Source organism: Balaenoptera ricei, chromosome 13 (genome assembly GCF_028023285.1).
Source record: "Balaenoptera ricei isolate mBalRic1 chromosome 13, mBalRic1.hap2, whole genome shotgun sequence".
Classification (NCBI taxonomy): Eukaryota; Metazoa; Chordata; class Mammalia; order Artiodactyla; family Balaenopteridae; genus Balaenoptera; species Balaenoptera ricei.
Window position 1 is genome coordinate 43,664,005 of NC_082651.1, and position 18,159 is coordinate 43,682,163.

The 18,159-nt window shown below is 43.8% G+C and overlaps 1 protein-coding gene across 1 annotated transcript in view; it reads right to left on the minus strand.

The window, feature by feature from the left end:
* ANTXR1 (ANTXR cell adhesion molecule 1) overlaps positions 1–18,159 on the minus strand; it is a 242,165-nt gene that overhangs the window by 99,032 nt on the left and 124,974 nt on the right. Inside the window, exon 13 of the mRNA XM_059943152.1 lies at positions 1,750–1,845. Within this exon, the coding sequence (XP_059799135.1) occupies positions 1,750–1,845 (96 nt within the window). The remainder of the gene's footprint in view (positions 1–1,749; positions 1,846–18,159) is intronic.

Genomic DNA, 18,159 nt, shown 5'->3' on the forward strand with positions numbered 1-18,159 from the left:
CCGGGGCACAGAGAGGTTAAGTAACTTGCCCAGGATCACACAGCCAGTAAATGGTGGAGTACTGCTTGGCTGTTGTATTGTTCCTAGCTGTCCCCACCCAGAGGTAACTGTTTTTAATAATCAAAGGGACTAAGTGAACAAAGGGTGATGCCTGCTACAACAGAAGCCCCAGTGTTCACCTCAGGCTGCCACCACCAACACTCCCAGCCACCCTCTTCTTTAAGAGCCCTCTGAAAGTTTTCTTCCCCCGAGAATTCCAGACTTGAAGATATGCTTGCTTTTGAATCACCATAGAAAGCAGTCTGGCTGCCTCCGTTTTTTTTTTTAACCTTAAAAATAAAATGGTTATGCAGCCTTCAGTATTTAAACATTTAACTCTGGGGCTGCTGTGCTTAAGATTGCTTAAAATCTTGGTGAAATCACTCCAGCCTGGATTACACTAATTGACCTGAGACTTGCACCTGTCCCTCCCACCAGGGTCCCTCCCACCCACACATTCTTGTCTGCTACAAGTCATCTTTTCCCCTCAAAACCAGAGGCTTCTGTTGGCGCAAAAGCCTCTTTCTTTCCAGAATCCTTGCCACATGGATCCACATCCTGACTGAGTTTTGCATTCATCCATTTATCATCTCTTTAAAGTGTTGTTTGAAACCATTTCCCCCTTTTGTTCAAGTCTAGCGTTCTATGAGGCTTCGTTTTCTGTCCTACACACAGATTTGAGTCGCCTTGCACTGTATGCTAAATGCTGGATTTCCAGAGATAAAGTGAAGACAAGCTCTAGCCTGGAGATGCTCACCATCTATTTTCCTCTGCTGGGCCTGCCATGGAAGAACTGAGATGCAGGGAATGGAAGAAGCTGTGGCAGTGGAGCAGTGCTCACTGCAAACGCACCTGGCTTTACAGCGCATGCTCTGATTGTGCATGAAGTCAGGGCATGTGCTAGAACTAGACTTGCAAGAGCTAATGTTTTTTTTTTTCACTTTGATATTACTTTGTTTGGTCTTTTCCTGGTCTGGGGGCCAGGGAATAGAAACTGATAGACAAGCACATATCATTTGGGCACGGCAGGTGATGGCGGGTTATTCCAGGCCCTGTGCTATTTGGGGAGGTGCTGGCCAGAGCTTTGTGGTGGCTCCAGGTGACGATGATGGGGAGGAGGTCCTTACTGATCTTGTGCTGGGCACATATAGGTGTGTCCTATAAATGGTAGCTAAAAGAATAAAATAAAGGTAGGTGCCACTCTTTATTGTTAAAAATAAAGGGGCCTGAGGCACTTTCTCAGATGGGCTGACTAGTTGCTAAGACCAAGGTGGCTTTGGAAGAGTATCAGCTGGTGCAGCTCAACAAGTGTGTGTGTGTGTGTGTGTGTGTGTGCGCGCGCGCACACGTGCACATGTGCCACACACACACATGCATGTGTATTTATTACATGTCAAGTAACGCTCATCATTTACAGTATTCTGCTGTTCTTTCCTAGGCATTGCACCCAGAGCAGCCCCTCCAGCTGCTCCGCCCAAAATGGTGTGTCCATTGGCAAATGCATACTGACTCCTAATGACTCATGATTTTATTGATCATGTTAGTTTTTGCCAATTTTGTAAAAATCGTACAAAAGACGCTAGACTTACTGTTACTTATTTACACAGCTTCTTGTAGCCCTCTACCTACTCATGGTCCTGTGAAGCTGTGTCATTCTTTGCTTTGAGCGGCCTGAGGTCTGAGGCCGGGGGAGAAGCTTGGGGCACTTACCACGGTGCAGCAGAGGGGCCAGAACCACCAGAGGAGAGCCAGGGCCAGAAGCAGGAACAGGATCAGCAGGGCGATTGCCAGGATGGAGCCATCGGACTGCGGGGCCGAGAGAGAGGGCGGTCAGCAGTGGGGCCGGCTGTGTGTGCAACCAGCATGTGAGCTTGGGGGCCAAGGCAATACCTGTGGTCTCCCCCTCCCCACACTCCCATCCCCACTATGCAGATTTAAGGCCCAGAGAAGAGCACCGTTTGCCAAGTAAATGGTTGAAACGCTGCCCAACGTCCTGGGCAACACACTCTACGTAGTCAATTCTCATGAGAAGTGGGTTTGTCTTTTCAGGGAGGCCCCGGTCTTCTCTTTGAACAACATCCTGAAGGACCAATCCTGCAGGGGACAGAGAAGACGGCTGCCTGTGCAGCTGGGCACTGAGATGGCCTACCACTGCCCATCTGCCTCCGGACCATCACCCTGTGTCTGGTGACAGCCTCCCCTTCCCTGGATCTGCTGTTCCCGCCACCCCTTGGGCTGGACTTGGGACAATTCTCAGAACTCAGCCTGCTTCCCTGAGCCTGTTTGTCATAGGTGCGTGTAAGAGATTCACGAGGCAAAGTCTAGAGCCCACGGATGGGACGTGATAAAGGGTAGAGGGATTCCAGGGAGTAGAGGGTGAGGCAGCTTCTGCTGCCCCTGGGAGGGGAGGGGTGCGGTGACTGAGTCAATGCTGCTGTCGGGCCCATTGAGGCGGGCACCCAAGGCAAATCATGCCCACTTCCAAACATGCCTAGGCCAGTCCCCAAAACAGACAGTTGCCGTGGCCTGACATGATTACTAACTTTCATCAACAGAGATCCCACCCCCTCGGTGTCAGTTTTCTGGGGCTGCTGGTTCCAGGGAGCAGATTTAAGTCCCCTCCACTGCCCCTTCTTCCCAGCTACCGGGAGTGTAAGTGGGTACAACCTTTGGAGCTGGGGGCGAGGGGCAAGTTGTCTCAGGTATTAATTGTCATAGGTACCCCTTCTGAATAAAGCTGGCAATTCCACTTTTAGCTCCCCCACCTCAAAATCAGATATGTTTGCACAGATGATGATGATGACGATGATAAAGGAAAGCAACCTAAATGTTTAACAATTAAGGAATAGTTAATAATACATTGTAGAACCACCAATTACTCTGTAGACATTATGTTTACAAATAATATTTAAATGACCTGAGAGAACAGCCCTGATATAATGAGTGGACTTATGTTTGCCAAGAGTGAGAGAGAGACTGAGGGATATTTACTCAAATATTAATGGTGATTTTGCTGGTAGTGGATTTATGGTAATTAAAAAAAAATCTGTCTTTGCTTTTCTTTTTCTTTTTTTTAACATTGCACAATGAGAAAATAAACTATTGAAGTTGTACTTTAAAAATCTGCACTTGGGGCTCCTCCCTATGGCATCAGGGCTCACGTGGCCCTGGGGTTCTCACCCAGGATCAGTGGACCTATGGGGTACACAGATGGGCTCAAGTGGATGGAAGGTGTGACCCTCCCGAAACAACACTCATGATCTTCAGAGCATGTGTCTTCATGGGAGACTGTCCACAGCATGATCAGACTTTCAAAGCTGCCCTCTCCCCAACCATTTACAGAGGGGGAGGTTGGATGGCCTGTCTGAGGTTACACAGCAGGTTAATGGCAGAGCCGGGGCGTGACTCACCCCTACTCCGAGTGCCCAGTGGGGGCTACTGGAAGCTGTTTAAAGGCAGCTTTTACTCCCTGGAATGTCTTTGACCCAAAAGCCAGGGAACTAAACACTCGGCTCCCACCAAGCCAAGGCTTGGGAATGCCAGATTATCCCCGAGGGAGCTGCACCTCACAAGTGCAGGTGCAGGGCTGGGCAGTGGGTGGGGAGAGGGCACAGCAGCCAGAGGATGCTCCCGGACCCACAACGTTTATGCATGAGCTACGGCAGAGAGTGATGTTCTCCTTGAAGAGACAAAGAAATCCCGTGTGTTCTCCAACCTTACTGTTAGTCAAGGACAGCCCTCTTGATCTTTCAGTCTCTACGTTCCATGCCCACAAAATGGAGATACTGAACCTCACCTGCCTCATTGCATTGATGTGAGGAGAAAATGAGCTATAAGATGTAAGCAGACATGGCCGGACAAGTGGGATGGAAGCTATCATGTCAGACGCTGAGCTGTAACTCATCCTCCCATTGTTTCCTCATGGCCAGCAAACATGGTGGCCATTTCAGACCATAAATCTGTTTGCAGTCGGAATAATAAGTGGTTTGGTTACTGCAAGGCTTATAAAACAGTGGTCTTTCAGTATTAAGTTATAATTTAGTAAAGACTACGGACTGCATTTATTCCCATTATATGCAATCTCGCCTCTCCTGATTTTATTTTCACTCTAGAGAGAGGAACTGAAGCAGAAAGGCTGATATATTGTGGGGAAAATTATTTTAATTCCTTCTGGAAAAAGAAGGAGTTTTCCTGTGAAGTCGGGGGCGGGGGGGCGGGGTGGAGGACCGGGACCACAAGGGGAGAGAGGAAGCTTCAGCTCTGGAAGGAGATTTCCTGAATTCAGACAAAGCTTCATCCGGCCTATCTCTGACCAGGCTTGATCTGTCTCTTCCCCGTCCTCCCTTCCGTAGCGAAGGAGGACAGCGTGGGGCTCAGCAGGCGCAAGGTGCAGTGGGGACGCTGGGGGAGTGGAAACGCAGTGGGGCAGGAGCTCTTGAAGGAACTGACCCTTACTCTGGATGCAGCCCCCAGTAAAGCCCCCCAATGCACTGCCTGGTTTTCAAGATCTTCCAGCACCATTATATACAAACACCCAGTGCAAAAGAGTCACCGTCAGACAAAGGGCATGAATTTTTGACAAACTTAGACATGAAGCTAATGTTCTACAAGTGGGTAACATGTGCATGCAACCTCGGAGGAGGCTCATTCATGGATTCCTTCAGCAAACGTTTACTGAGGGTCCGTCCAGTGCCCACGGAGCAGACCTCAGCGGTAAGGATGGATTAGACAGAACCAAGGTGCTCATGGTCTGCTGAGGGATATGTATCAACCGTTACCCACACTCAGGGGCCTGTGTGTTATTCAACAGCTGTACACGCAGCACCTTTAATTAACTAATTTATTTTTGGATAGTTTTTATTTTATTTAAAAAATTAAAAAAATTTTAATACAATTTTAAAGGTTACTTTCCATTTGCAGTTATAACAAAATATGAGCTCTATTCCCCGTGGTGTACAGTACATCCTTGAGTCTATCTTACATCCAACAGTTTGCACCTCCCGCTCCCCCTACCGCTCTGTTGCCCCCCCCTCCCCAACCTCCCGCCTGCCACTGGTAACCACTAGTTTGTTCTCTGTATCTGTGAGTTTCATGCAGCACCTTTTATGTGCCAGGCAATGAAAAAAGCAAACAGCCTCTCGAGTCTTAAAGCTTACATTCTGGTGCAATAGTAATAATGATAGTGATGATAATAATACTTGTTATCAGTATAGCTCATATTTACTGAACACTTACTATGTGCCAGGGACTGTCCTTCCTAAATATGTACTAACATGCTTTCCATATGTTAGTTCACTTAATATTAACAACCTTATGAATTCAATAATATTGTTTTTTTCCTATCTTACAGATAAAAATACTGAGGTAAGGACAGAAGAAGCAGCTTGTCCAAGGTCACAGGGAGAAACCAGAATTTAAAGCTGGGCCATTTGGTAAGACATGGAAGCAACCTAAATGTCCACTGACAGATGAATGGATAAAGAAGATATGGTACATATATACAATGGGATACTATTCAGCCATAATAAAGAATGAAATAAGGACATTTGCAGCAACATAGATGGACCTAGAGATTATCATACTAAGCAAAGTAAGTCAGACGGAGAAAGACAAATACCATATGATATCACTTACATGTGGAATCTAAAATATGGCACAAATGAACCTATCTACGAAACAGAAACAGACTCACAGACAGAGAACAGACTTGTGGTTGCCAAGGGGGAGGGAGGGATGGATTGGGAGTTTAGGATTAGCAGATGCAAACTATTATATAGAGAATGGATAAACAATAAGGTCCTACTATATAGCACAGGGAACTATAGTCAATATCCTGTGATAAACCATAAAGGAGAAGAATATGAAAAAGAATGTGTATATGTGTATAACTGAATTACTTTGCTGTATAGCAGAAATTGACATTGCAAATCAACTATATTTCAATAAACTACATTTTTAACAAAGTTGGGCCATTTGGTTCCACAGCCTACAAGTTCAACCAGCAGGTTACTGCCCTCAGCAAGCACTAAGAACTAAGTGTCTGGAACTAGCACATCACAGAGGAGGTGACACTGGATCCTCGCCCTCAGGGCGAAGGAGAGCTTGGCATTCCTGCACAGAAAGCAAACACAAAGTGCATGGTGTAGGGGTGAAGGAGGCAGGGTCCCCACTGTTGGAGCCCAAGCTGAGGGGCATGGCTTCTATCTTGAGCCTGAGTGGCTTCAACCTGGGGGCACTGTGTTCGGACTTGTTTCTTGGGAAGTAAATGCTTTCAACGCATAGAGTATGGACCTGAGGAGGGGAAGACTGGAGATCGAAGGCCCAGGTGGAAGGCTCCTGCAGTTCCTCCCAGTCTTTTAGGATGACATTTTACAGGGTCACTCCTTCTGAAACTCTTGCATTTTCACGGATGTCTTTGTACTAATTTTACTAACGATCGCGACTGTTATTGTGCGCTATCTACATTCCTGGCACTATGCAAAGTGCTACCTATGCATGAGCTCATTTAATTAAACGAGACTTGTTAAAGCAGTCTTGTTGCAGGAACTGTTATCCCCTTTTTGAAGGTAAGGAACAAGGAGACTCAGCGAAGGTATGTAACTTATTCAGACCCTCCCCGTACCACTTATGGACATATTTATATGTCCTCAATTTTAATGTTGCAAAACTGGGAATTGAACCTTCACAGTCTGATTTTAGAACCTTGCCCCCCTTCTACTTCATCATTACACTCTAATGTCAGATTTATAAAAAATTCGCTTAAGAAATATCTATACTTGAAAGACTAAACATAAGGCAGCTGCATGAGAGACTGACTTTTTTCCTATGAATGCTGAGGTGTAAGATGCTCACAGAGGCCTGGGGTGGAACATGCAGACACAGAATATTAACCACGAGGGCAGGATGCTTGGGCCGCTCCTTCCTCTCGTCATTCCTTGTTAGGATCAATTTCCCTGAAGCCTGCCTGGTTTGCAAGGCAAATCCCTGCATCATGGCTTTTTAAAATGCCTTTGTCCCCGGCTCACCAAATGAGGGCATCTTTTAAGATGAGGAGGCATTGTTTTCAAGAGTATAGATTTGGAAACGTGAATAATGAAGGCATCTCTCACATGGTTAGGTTTCTAGTAATTTTGGATTTCTGACACACGGCAGGCGGGTGAGGGATCTCGTGTGACAGGAGAGAGGGAGGCCTCTGGGCAACAGAGAATCAGGCATCGCTGCTGCTTCCTGTCTTGGTTTTTTTACGGTGGTTTTTTTTTTTTTTTTTTTTTTTGGCTCTGAACATTTTATCTTTAAAAAAACAGAAAGAAAAGGAAAAAAAAAAAACTGTCCCTACAATGGGGGGAAGGCCCCCAGTGGGCCCCTGCCTGTTGTTCCCCGTGGCTTCAGAGACTTCTGTATAGGCCTTAGCTGCTTGCTGGCCAGGGTAAAGGGAGGAGGGTCAAACTCAGAGCAATGATGGGAAACTGGGGGAAGCTCAAGTTAAAGAAACTTGGTGGAATCCCCCATCTCCAAGCTGGGTTTGAACTGGGATTCTTCCTTGTCGTTCAGGGATGGGGTTATTACGTAGCCAATGACGTGTCTTCAGTTCTGCCTGGAAAACCATCTTAACCAAGTTAAGGAGGGAACATCCTTCCCCACTCCTGTGTATCCTTCCACGTTGAGGGCGCTGTGTGTAAAACTCCAGGCCTTTCTTCCCCTTTACTCATTCAGTAAACAAGGCCAGAGCACAGCATTCCCGTAACTCTGCCCCTGGCTGTGCATCTTCCCTGGACAGGCCCCATGCCCGCGACGACGCTGGCGAAGCTATTTCATCCTGGGCTTCAGTTTCCAGCCCATTTGCTGCCACACTCAGCCTTAGTCTCTAGTCCGCAACAACAAAGGCAATACTGAGGTTTCCATACATGGTTTGAGGGTCTCATTTCTATTTGTTCACATGCTTTATTGCCCCCAGGACAGTGATCCCTCCAATATCTCTTATCTTAACTTCCCCCAGGATGGACCCTGGTAATTGTAACAATTACATTTTGAAAACAGTGTACGGGAATTGCTAACAAAGGGCTAAGCAGAGCCCTCCCTGATGGGTGGTGGGTTTGCTGCAGTTCTAGGATCTAGGCTAGGTTTTGTGGATTCTGAGCGCCACCACTGAGTTACTGAAGATACTCAGATTCTTTCACATGGTTAGATGAGGCTCTCTTTTGAACATTTAACCTGAAGAATGAATTAGCAGGTTTACTCTGCCACATTGAAGGGCTATTAGCCAAATCCTGCCAAAAATATGACAGGAAAACAGCTGATGATCTATTAGATATTTTTAAAAGCTGGCAAGGTTGTTTCCCTGGTTTCAGTTGGTAAATGATGATACCACAGGGCACTCCAGGACGCGACGAGGAGGCTTTGCTATGACGTGAGGCTACCCAGTGGTCCCTCTTCCTCTCCTGCCTCCATCCATGGCCCTGTCCCTCTTTCTCTGGTATTGAGTGAGATTGCCTTTGAGGCACTGTCGAAAAGCACTCAAGGGAAAGAGGCCCTTCCACTAGGGGCAGTTCTGGTCCATGACCTTGTGATCTCATGGCCACTTGCTTGTTCTAAATACCCAAGAGGCCATCTGGGTGAGAGGGAGATGTGCAGACAGAGACTAAGGGACCAGGGACATGCTGACTTTTCCTGCTCAGATGGGAGAACCCGTGAGCAGGCAGAGGAGTGTCAGTTCCTCCCAGGGAGGCTGGAGGACTCTGGACCCCCTGCTGCACCTCTCACCCTCCACTCCAGGCAGCTTTGCTCCCTCCCTGGGCAGAGGCTGCCTCTTGGGAGGTGTCACATTCCAGTGCTCTGAAGTGGAATTTCGAACCATCCTCAGCAGCTGGTATGAGCTCTGTTTCCTGCCCAGACAAAACTGGCAGAGTACAGGCAAGTTTTATTTCGAAAGATGAAATTTAAGTCATTTTATTGCTGCTGAGAAGTTCTGGATGGGCAAGCCCAGAGACCAAAATTCTCTCTCTCTCTCCCAGAGCTTATATATTCTGACTGTTATTTCTGGAAGTAACTTTAGCCATTATCTAACTTCTCCGCCCATCCCACCCTGCATTTTCTTGGAATTCTATTGCCCTGGCATCTGTGGCAGTGTTCTCCTCAGCCTCCTTCCTCCTATCTCTGATTATTCCTTGCCCACCTCCTCATGGGCTTTTCCTTGTATGCAGTCCCTTAAATGTCAGTATGCCACATGGATCCATTTTTTTAAGAAAGGTATATACTTTTTATTGTGCCTGAGGGTCTACTTTTCTCTCCCTTTAAAAAATTATGGTAAAATATATATACACATAACATTTGTCATTTTAACCATTTGTTGTATACAATTCGGTGGCATTCAATATGCTAACCATGTTGTAAGACCCATGGATGCATTCTTGGTTCCTTGCTGTCTTTCTAAAACTCTTTCTAAAACTTTCTAAACATGGGCTGTCTCCTTTCCTTTCACAGTTTAAACTCTCATCTAGATATTGATGACTCAACTCTTTATCTCTAGCCTAGATCTCTCCTTATGCTTCAGGGTCATAGTCAGGGTCATTCCACTGTCTGGTAGGCCCTACTGACACGGCAAACTCAAGAGTTCCAACTGAACTCACTGTTTTCCCCTTCGAAACTGTTCGTTCTCTTCCCCTCATTCAATGGTATGACCTATCAACCCAAGTGGGAGATCTGGAAGTCCATCTCAGTTTTCTTTTTCTCCCTCTCTCCCCTACCTGAGGGTCACACCATCCTATCAGCACATCTGCTCCTTTGACCACCTAAGGACTTCTTGAATCTGCCCTTGCCTACTCCTTCTCCAATACTTGATTAGGTTTAGAATTTTTTTTTTCTGGCCAGTTGTAGTTATCGCTTCACTGGTTCCTCCACCACCATCCTTGTTAGCCAAATTCCATCCTCTACCACTGCGTCTAGAGTCATCGACCTAAAATGTTATTATGACAGCTCTGCCCACCCATGAACTCTTCAACATCTCTTCATTGTCCAGAGTTCTTAATACTGGAGAATTTGATGAAAGTGATACATCCCTTCCTCAGAAAAGTACACATTCACGCTTATACACAAGCTCACTAATTTTGATTATAATTTTGGAGGAGGGGGTCCATCAAATCCCCAGAATCCATTTATGGATCCCTCAGTCCAAGAGTCCTTAGCTCAAGGCCCTTCACAACTAAGCCTCTCTTTTCTCCAACCTCCTCTCTCACCACCTCCTTCCTTACACTTTGTGCTTTGACGAAACTCAACCACGTGTAAGTTCCCTGTATACACCTCACTGCTCTCTCATGTTCTTCTCCCTGAAACACCCTTTCTTCCTTTCATTGCTTGGGCAACTGTTTTTCATCTTTCAAGTCTTAGCTCAGGCACCACCCGGTGCATTTATACCTTACATGTTTATTGAACACCTACTATGTGCCAGGCCCTCTACAAGCAATGGCGTAAAGATGGACATGGTCTCTCTAATCATACACCTTGTAGTTGCGTGGGGAACACAGACAAGCAAATGCTACCACTGAGCTCTGAGTTTGGGCTCTCATTTTATCTTATATCTCTATCTTAGCCTCTCCTGTATATTATAGATATTATATCATTATGTGTCTCGCACTGAACTATAAGCCCCTGGAGGACATATATTTGACTTTACTCATCTTTGTGACTTTGAGATGTAATACAATGTTTCAAACATAAAAGGACTTGTCCCTCAAGTATTTATTAGACTGAGGGAAATGACAGTTTGGCAGATTAACGCCTTCCACAGCTCGTGGGGGGCAGAAATGGCACAGGCGCCAATGTTGCCCCAGGCTGCTCACCACCCCCTCCGTGGTCCCGTCACTGGAAATAGCTCACCAGCCTCACTGCAAAGAGCTTGGGCTTTGGACTCAGTAACCTTTTTTTGTTTTTGTTTTTGTTTTTTAACATCTTTATTGGAGTATAATTGCTTTACAATGCTGTGTTAGTTTCTGCTGTATAACAAAGTGAATCAGCCATAAATATACATATATCCCCATATCTCCTTCCTCTTGCATCTCCCTCCCACCCTTCCTATCCCACCCCTCTAGGTGGTCACAAAGCACCGAGCTGATCTCCCTGTGCTATGCGGCTGCTTCCCACTAGCTATCTATTTCACATTTGGTAGTGTATATATGTCCATGCCACTCTCTCACTTCGTCCCAGCTTACCCTTCCCCCTCCCCGTGTCCTCGAGTCCATTCTCTAGTAGGTCTGCGACTTTATTCCCATCCTGCCCCTAGGTTCTTCAGAACCTTTTTTTTTTTTTTTTTAGATTCCATATATATGTGTTAGCATACGGTATTTGTTTTTCTCTTTCTGACTTACTTCACTCTGTATGACAGTCTCTAGGTCCATCCACCTCACTACAAATAACTCAATTTCTGGACTCAGTAAAATTTAAATTTAAGTCCTAATTCTTCCACTAATTGATATGTGGACTTTAGGCAACTTACCCAACCTCTCTCTTAAACTTCCTTTTCTCAACATATATGAAATTGAGATAACTCCTACTTCCCAGGATTGATCTGCTGTTACATAGGATAAGGTACGTAAAGATCCTGGCCCAGTCCTCCTTCAATAACTGTGACTTTCCTTTCCATTCTTCCCTTGCTTCTATGCCCAAGCCATGTTCTTGGTGATGTGTCCAGGCTTGGCTCAGGTAAATAAATTTGATTCCTGTGAACAACCTCTTGCAACTGTGACTGAGCTATGGTGTTGGTAGGTGGTCCCAGGTTACATATTTGGGAAACCACAGGCCCTCAGGTTGCCATCGCAATGTCAAGGAAAGGGAAATCCAAGTGAGTTTTCCAATGGTAAATTTAATAGCTTCCATTAAAGTTGGTCAAACATTAATGAGGGTAAAACATAATCAAATATGATGATTTATTCTTGCTACCTGAGAGGTAATCTGGGCTAGAAATGGCAATAAAAGTGATAGGCACTGAGGATACTGGATTCCTTAACCCACGAAGTAGGCAGTATAGAAAACATATTAGGTGAGAATTACCTAAGCCCTTGTGGAAGTCTTTTTCAAAAGCAGGGCTATAAAGTAATGAGGCTGTACATGTAGTGAATATAGTAGCACTCCCACACCCAAATGAATCTAATTCCCTCCAAACTGGTGGCTTTGGATGCTGGAGACTCTCCAATGATTCAACCAGTGCTCAAAGGAATTCTGAAACACCTCCCTTGGAAGTGTTTCTGAAACCAATTTATAGGCCACAGAAAGTAAATCTGATATCTTCTAAGTCATGCTTTGTTTTTTATCAGTGAGGTTCCCAGCTTGATAACCCACCATTCACCAGACCTGGTTCCCACAACTTTTGGAGTTGTTTTGATATCAAATGATGATGATGTTTCCCTAATTCCCCGACTGAGGATATTCAAATACTGTGCCTTCAAGGTCACGGCAATTTCACAGCAGGAGTGCAGAAGATAGCTGAAATTTTGACAGCGTTCTTAAGTATACAGCTTTCCAAGGTAAATATTTTGAAGGGGCAGTAATAATTTGGATGTGTCAATTCTAGTTTGCTATACATCTTATTACTTTTTGCCTTATAAAAATAATACCAGAAGGACTTAGATAAGCCATCATTAGTACGCAATGAAGGGGAAGATTGACGCCACACTCCTACACACTCAAGCTTTGAGGTCCTTATCATGGCAGGACACTCTGTATCAAGATTTTCGAGCATCCTCTTGTCACCCTGACCCAGTAGAGACATTTCAAGTCACTCGCAATGGTGAGGGTGATAATAAGTAGGTCTTGGATTCATTCAGCACTTTCCCTTCCATAAAATGCATAGAGCTTGTTAATCAAAACCAGTTTTTAGAGAATAATGCAGACAAGATGTAACTCATAAGTACTCAGAATGCCTTAGTTCCTGTGAGTGGGCTGTTGAAATAGGATTACAGAGAAAGTTACTCAGTAATGTTCAAATACTATGACATTGGAAGCGAAAGACTAATTTCTCTTTTTCGTTTTTTGTTCCATTAGCTACAGGGACTTGTCTACTTGCCTTTAATGTAACTATTTATTTAATGCATATGCTCAATTGGTCTTATTGATCATACTTCATATGTTAGCATCATTATTATCTATTATCTGTAAGCAGGCATACCGTCTCTATACTGTTAGCTGTTGCTTTAGATTATGAACTTGGAAAGGTGGAGGCCATGTTTATGATTGGGTGGCACTGTCCAGAGATAGACGCTTACTACTGGTGACCGTGATGATCTAGTCCTTAAAACAATGTCTCTAACCTGCATAATAGGGTATCAGGAAACCAAAAAATCATTTTCTACTGAGTTTCTGACACATGATCATCAGTAGGAGACACAGAAAGATGAACAAAGTCAGCCTACAATCCTGGAAGATGTTATCACCGTCCAGTTAGAAAGTCAGGACTGATTCACAGAGTTTGCTCAAAGAGCAGCACGCATTATGTGCAGTTAATCTCTAAATGATGTTATAAACCACAGTGCTTGAGCTTAGAGCAGAGGGAATTCAGGAGGCTTGCCAAGATCAGTGAGGCAACCTGGGGCAGGTCCAGGCAGCACTTGGCAGGCCTTGTAGCCATGGTGAAATTTGGGTAGGTGGAGAGGAGAGGGCATTCCAGGAGAAAAGTGAAATTTGATCAAAGGCACAGAGTAAGGATGAACATACCTTTATTTAGAGTGAGGAATTATGGAATACAAATACTGGCTCATCATCAGATATTTTAATCTGTTAGGGATCTAAAATTTGCATTCACGAATTTTAAGGCCGGCAGCTAAAGGTCAACTGAGGTTGCCAGATTGGACTCTATCATGAACAGCCTTTGGCAGATATTTATTTCGGTGAGTCTGTGTCTTTTACATACAATCTTTAAAGCCTTGAGCTTTTAAGCTACCTCTTCTAAGTCCATGAATTTGGGCAATGCAGATAAAATAAAATTGCCTTAGCTGTACCTTTCATGCTTCCTTGGCCTGCAAATGAAGTAGTTTTCCTGATGCTGGATGGTACGTAAAAGAAACCCAGGAATATTTTAGTTGCCAATTATTCAAGTGCTTTTTAATTTTTTAAATAAATGAAACAAAATATTAAGCCCACTGCTTTGGGCACTGGCTAAACTAACATCTGTTCTAGCAACCACAATTACAACAAAGGAATGCTAGTTACGTATTGCTTGTGGCACAGACTCTTATTTTGGGGAGCTGTAAATTAAATCACTGACCTTTGAATCTCCTTGCTGCCCTAATGAACAGGTGAGAAATTGGCTGCTTTGCAAAAGGAATGGCGCTCACATACCCTGGTGGGACCTTGTCATTCTGTAGGGAGCAGAGGAAAGAGTTTGTCTGCTCTTTGGGAGTGCAAACAATGTAAATCACATTCCCAATAATATCCTGATCAGAAGACATGTGTAAGGACCCGGAGAGAGCTTGTGATTTGGTGCACTGTTGACTGTAGTCTCCCAACAAGGACAATGTGGCCTGGGTTTGGTTGCTGTCTCCTCCAGTTCTGTGATAGCCTAGTTCACTGATTTTTGCCAAATTTGGATCATTTAAAGAGCTGGCATTATTTTAGGGCTGGCAGAAGATGCTCTCAGGCTTTCTCTGCGATATGGTCGTATTTCCCAAATTATTAATCTGTCCTCCCTCTCTTCCTGCCCCAGCACCTCCACCCTTTTCTCTTTCTCTCCACATGCACACACTTTTGGATCCTCTTTAAACCGTGCACGTCTTCCTGCAATTGTGCCTTGCACGACTGGATTTGTGAATCCAGAATGCTCAACCCCAAAGACTCAACCCTTTGGAATAGCCCCAATGACCCAAGAGCAGGCATAAATGCACTGGTCATTTCACTAAAGCTCGTATACTGAGGGCATGTATTTTCTCTCAGTTTCTTATTCAGAGACTGGGAATTCTTATTTTATATTCAAAGAAGCTTGATTGTTTGATATCTGAGCATCCAGTCTATCAAGCTTGTGTTTTTTAACTGCTGAGTTTGGTCCTTTATATTTATCTTGGTTATGGATTAGTATTTGGGTTTAACTTTTATTTCTAAAAATAAATATTACCATCTTATTACGTGCTTATCTCAGAGTTTCCTGAAGCACAGATTCAGAAAAATCCTTTTTATCCCCTCATTTACTCTCAAAACAAGGAAATTTCAAACTTAGGGCAAATATCCTTTAAAATGCTTTGAGATAAAAGTATTGAAAGCCAATTCCTCAAATATCCAAGAAAAACAAATCAGCTCAATCCTCCAAAACATATTTGAAAAGGTTTTTATGCATACAAGCGTTATCAAAATAGAGGTGCTGCCAAACTATTTTTATTTCAGTTCATAAACAGCATGACATCTGCGTTTGGCATTCTGATATTCCTGTGGTCTTTTGCCCTCCTTTCTAATGACTGTACAAGAAACCACAGGTCATCTTGTTAATAATAATAAAAAAATACTAGGATATCATAAAAAAAGACCTTGAATTATGTATGGCTCTACTGAGACTACCTAATAAATAGATGAGAATGATTTGTGACTAGTGTATCAGTTGCCTGTAAATGAGAGGGTGTGTTTGAGGTTATGTGAACACAAATTGTTCTTGGGAGGAGCTTTAAGTTCACTTTAGTCTGAAATATAATCTCATTTGTATTAGGGGGGTGTTGGCTAGTTTGAACTGCAGTCTCCATTGTCACCAACAAGAGGCTCTCATATTTATTTTCAAAATATAAGAGCCAAACTCATTTGTTACACTGTATAGGACTGCTAATGTTTTCCTTACTCTTTCACTAGCTTACTTTTAGTTCTAGAGTTTCAGACTCTCAGCATTGGAAGGAGACTGAAAGCTTTTCCAGTCCAATTGCCTATCTGATGCATGAATGGCCTTTATGTAATTCTGCCAACTTGTCTAGTTGCCTGGACTTGAGTACAACTTGAATACAACAGGGAGCTCATTTCCACCTGTTTGTAGCATCCAATTAGAAGGACCTTTTAAAAAACTGAAACACAAACTGTCTAACAGCCTATTCTACTCCTTAGCTCTGTATAGATACTGTATTTTCAGATTTATTATTATTATTTTATTTTTATTGTATATTTATTACTTTATATTATTTATTATTTATTTTTATTTAGATCTGTGTAGATGTTGTATTTTATTGTGTAATAAAAGCAGATGCACCTCAGGACAGCCCTTCAAATAAAAATGGCCATCAACTTTTTCGTCATGTCTTCAGGCTAAAGAGTCTCAATTCTATTCTTCTATCTGATCTACCATATTTGGTAATCTTTTTTCACATATTCAGTTTTTCAAGGTTTTCCTTTGAAGTGTCTTTACTATTTAATATCATACTTGAAAGGAGATTTTACCTTCACCAAGTTGAAAGGTTCATCACTTCCTTAGTCTCAGATACCATACTTCTGTTAATTCAACCAGAAGTCAGAGTCTCTTTGGGAACCGTATCACTGCACTGATTCTTAGAGAGCCTATAACATCAGCGCAAGGAAACTAAAATTGGGTATCTACTGTGTACTAGGACCTCTGCCAGCTATTTAAGGGTTGGGATTTTTGCCACATTGATCTGATCCCAATGTCTTCAAAAAATATTGCTTTGTGCTTCCTTTGAATGACTTCCCATAGCCCAGGCTCCATTTTCTGTCATTCAAACTCTCTGCAAGGTCAGTCTCCTATTTCACCTCCAATCCAGTCTCCCCTTATTCTTCCGGGATAAGAATTCTTCACCGTCTGTGAAGAGACGGTGGTTGAATGAGGAAGGAGAGAGATGGGCGTGGGAGTGAGTTGGACAGGAAGTGGAATGATGTTAGGGTGAAGAAATCTATAGGGAATGTCAGGGTGCGGGCCCTGGTCCTGCCCTTCTCCACTGGTTGTTTGGAAGGGACTTGTCTTCTCCAAGGGTTGTTTCCTGTAATTGAGAAACAGTTTGGGGGAAAGACAGAGTTTTTGTCTTAAGGGACAGAGTTTTGGGGCTGAGTAAATAATGAGCTGCCTACATGTTATCCTTGAATTTCTAAAATGATCTGTCCAGCTCCCTTTTGCAGGAAGAGGTGAATGCCTTCTTAGCATAACTTAGAAGTAACCCACTAAGCCCATTAAGTGGACTCTCCCCAAAGTGTGTAGTGCTTGTGTCAATTTACTTATGCACAGGCCTGGGTGGAGGCTCACGAGTCTTTGGAATAGACGAAGAATTTCTGGGTGCCCTGTGATATTTGCCTTTTGCACCCCCAAATATATATATTTACCTCTTGGAGTATGTATTCTGCCTCGGTAACTACGTTGTAGGCTTCTGGAGGGCAAGCAAGGCTGTTCTTTTTTGAGTCCCTATCACTTTGCCCACAGTGCTATTTCAATACACGTTAGTCTTGATCTTTGGCCCCGTTTACGACCAGCAACTGCTTCTCTACGCTTCTTTCCTTAATGAAGAGGCCCACATGCTTATAGCTGCTGGTATGAATTAGCTACTCCAAAGATAGCTCCCTATTTTGATTGATGGACTATTTTGTTTACCTTGGAAAAGAAATAGAAGAAAGAAGTCTTCTCTGATTTTTACTTTCTCTGAAGAGTGAGCAATAATTTTTTATTATGTTGGAAGGCGAGATTGCCACTCAGCACAGGCTACTGGATTCATTCCCTACTAGGCTGGTGAAATTCAAGAAATTTTGGCAAGGGCAGTCATGCCAACTGTCTGTTTACCTAGATACTTATATGACTATAAACCTAGGCAGGATTTGCATTTTCCTAAGTTACTTCAAAGCAATTAGTAACAGAATTGAACTGACTTAGAAAATGGACCCCCAGGAAGTCGCCTAGAACAGAACTCTGTAGACAGTGTTGGAAGGTGGTCCCTGCCCTCTGTCCGAAGCCTCTTAGCTACAGCCACTGTAGCATTCATCTGTGGGCTCTAGCACATTCCCTTCTGAGCTAGCCATGATCAAGGCTGTCTGTGCAACCTCAGCCTTGGCTGGCGGCATCCAGATTATTTGAGCTGCCATAGCCTAAGTTTCTGGTATTCCAGGGTGAACTCAGGGCATGCCACTGTTCCCCATGTCACAGCTTTTCTCTAGTTATCTAGGTTCTTTTTT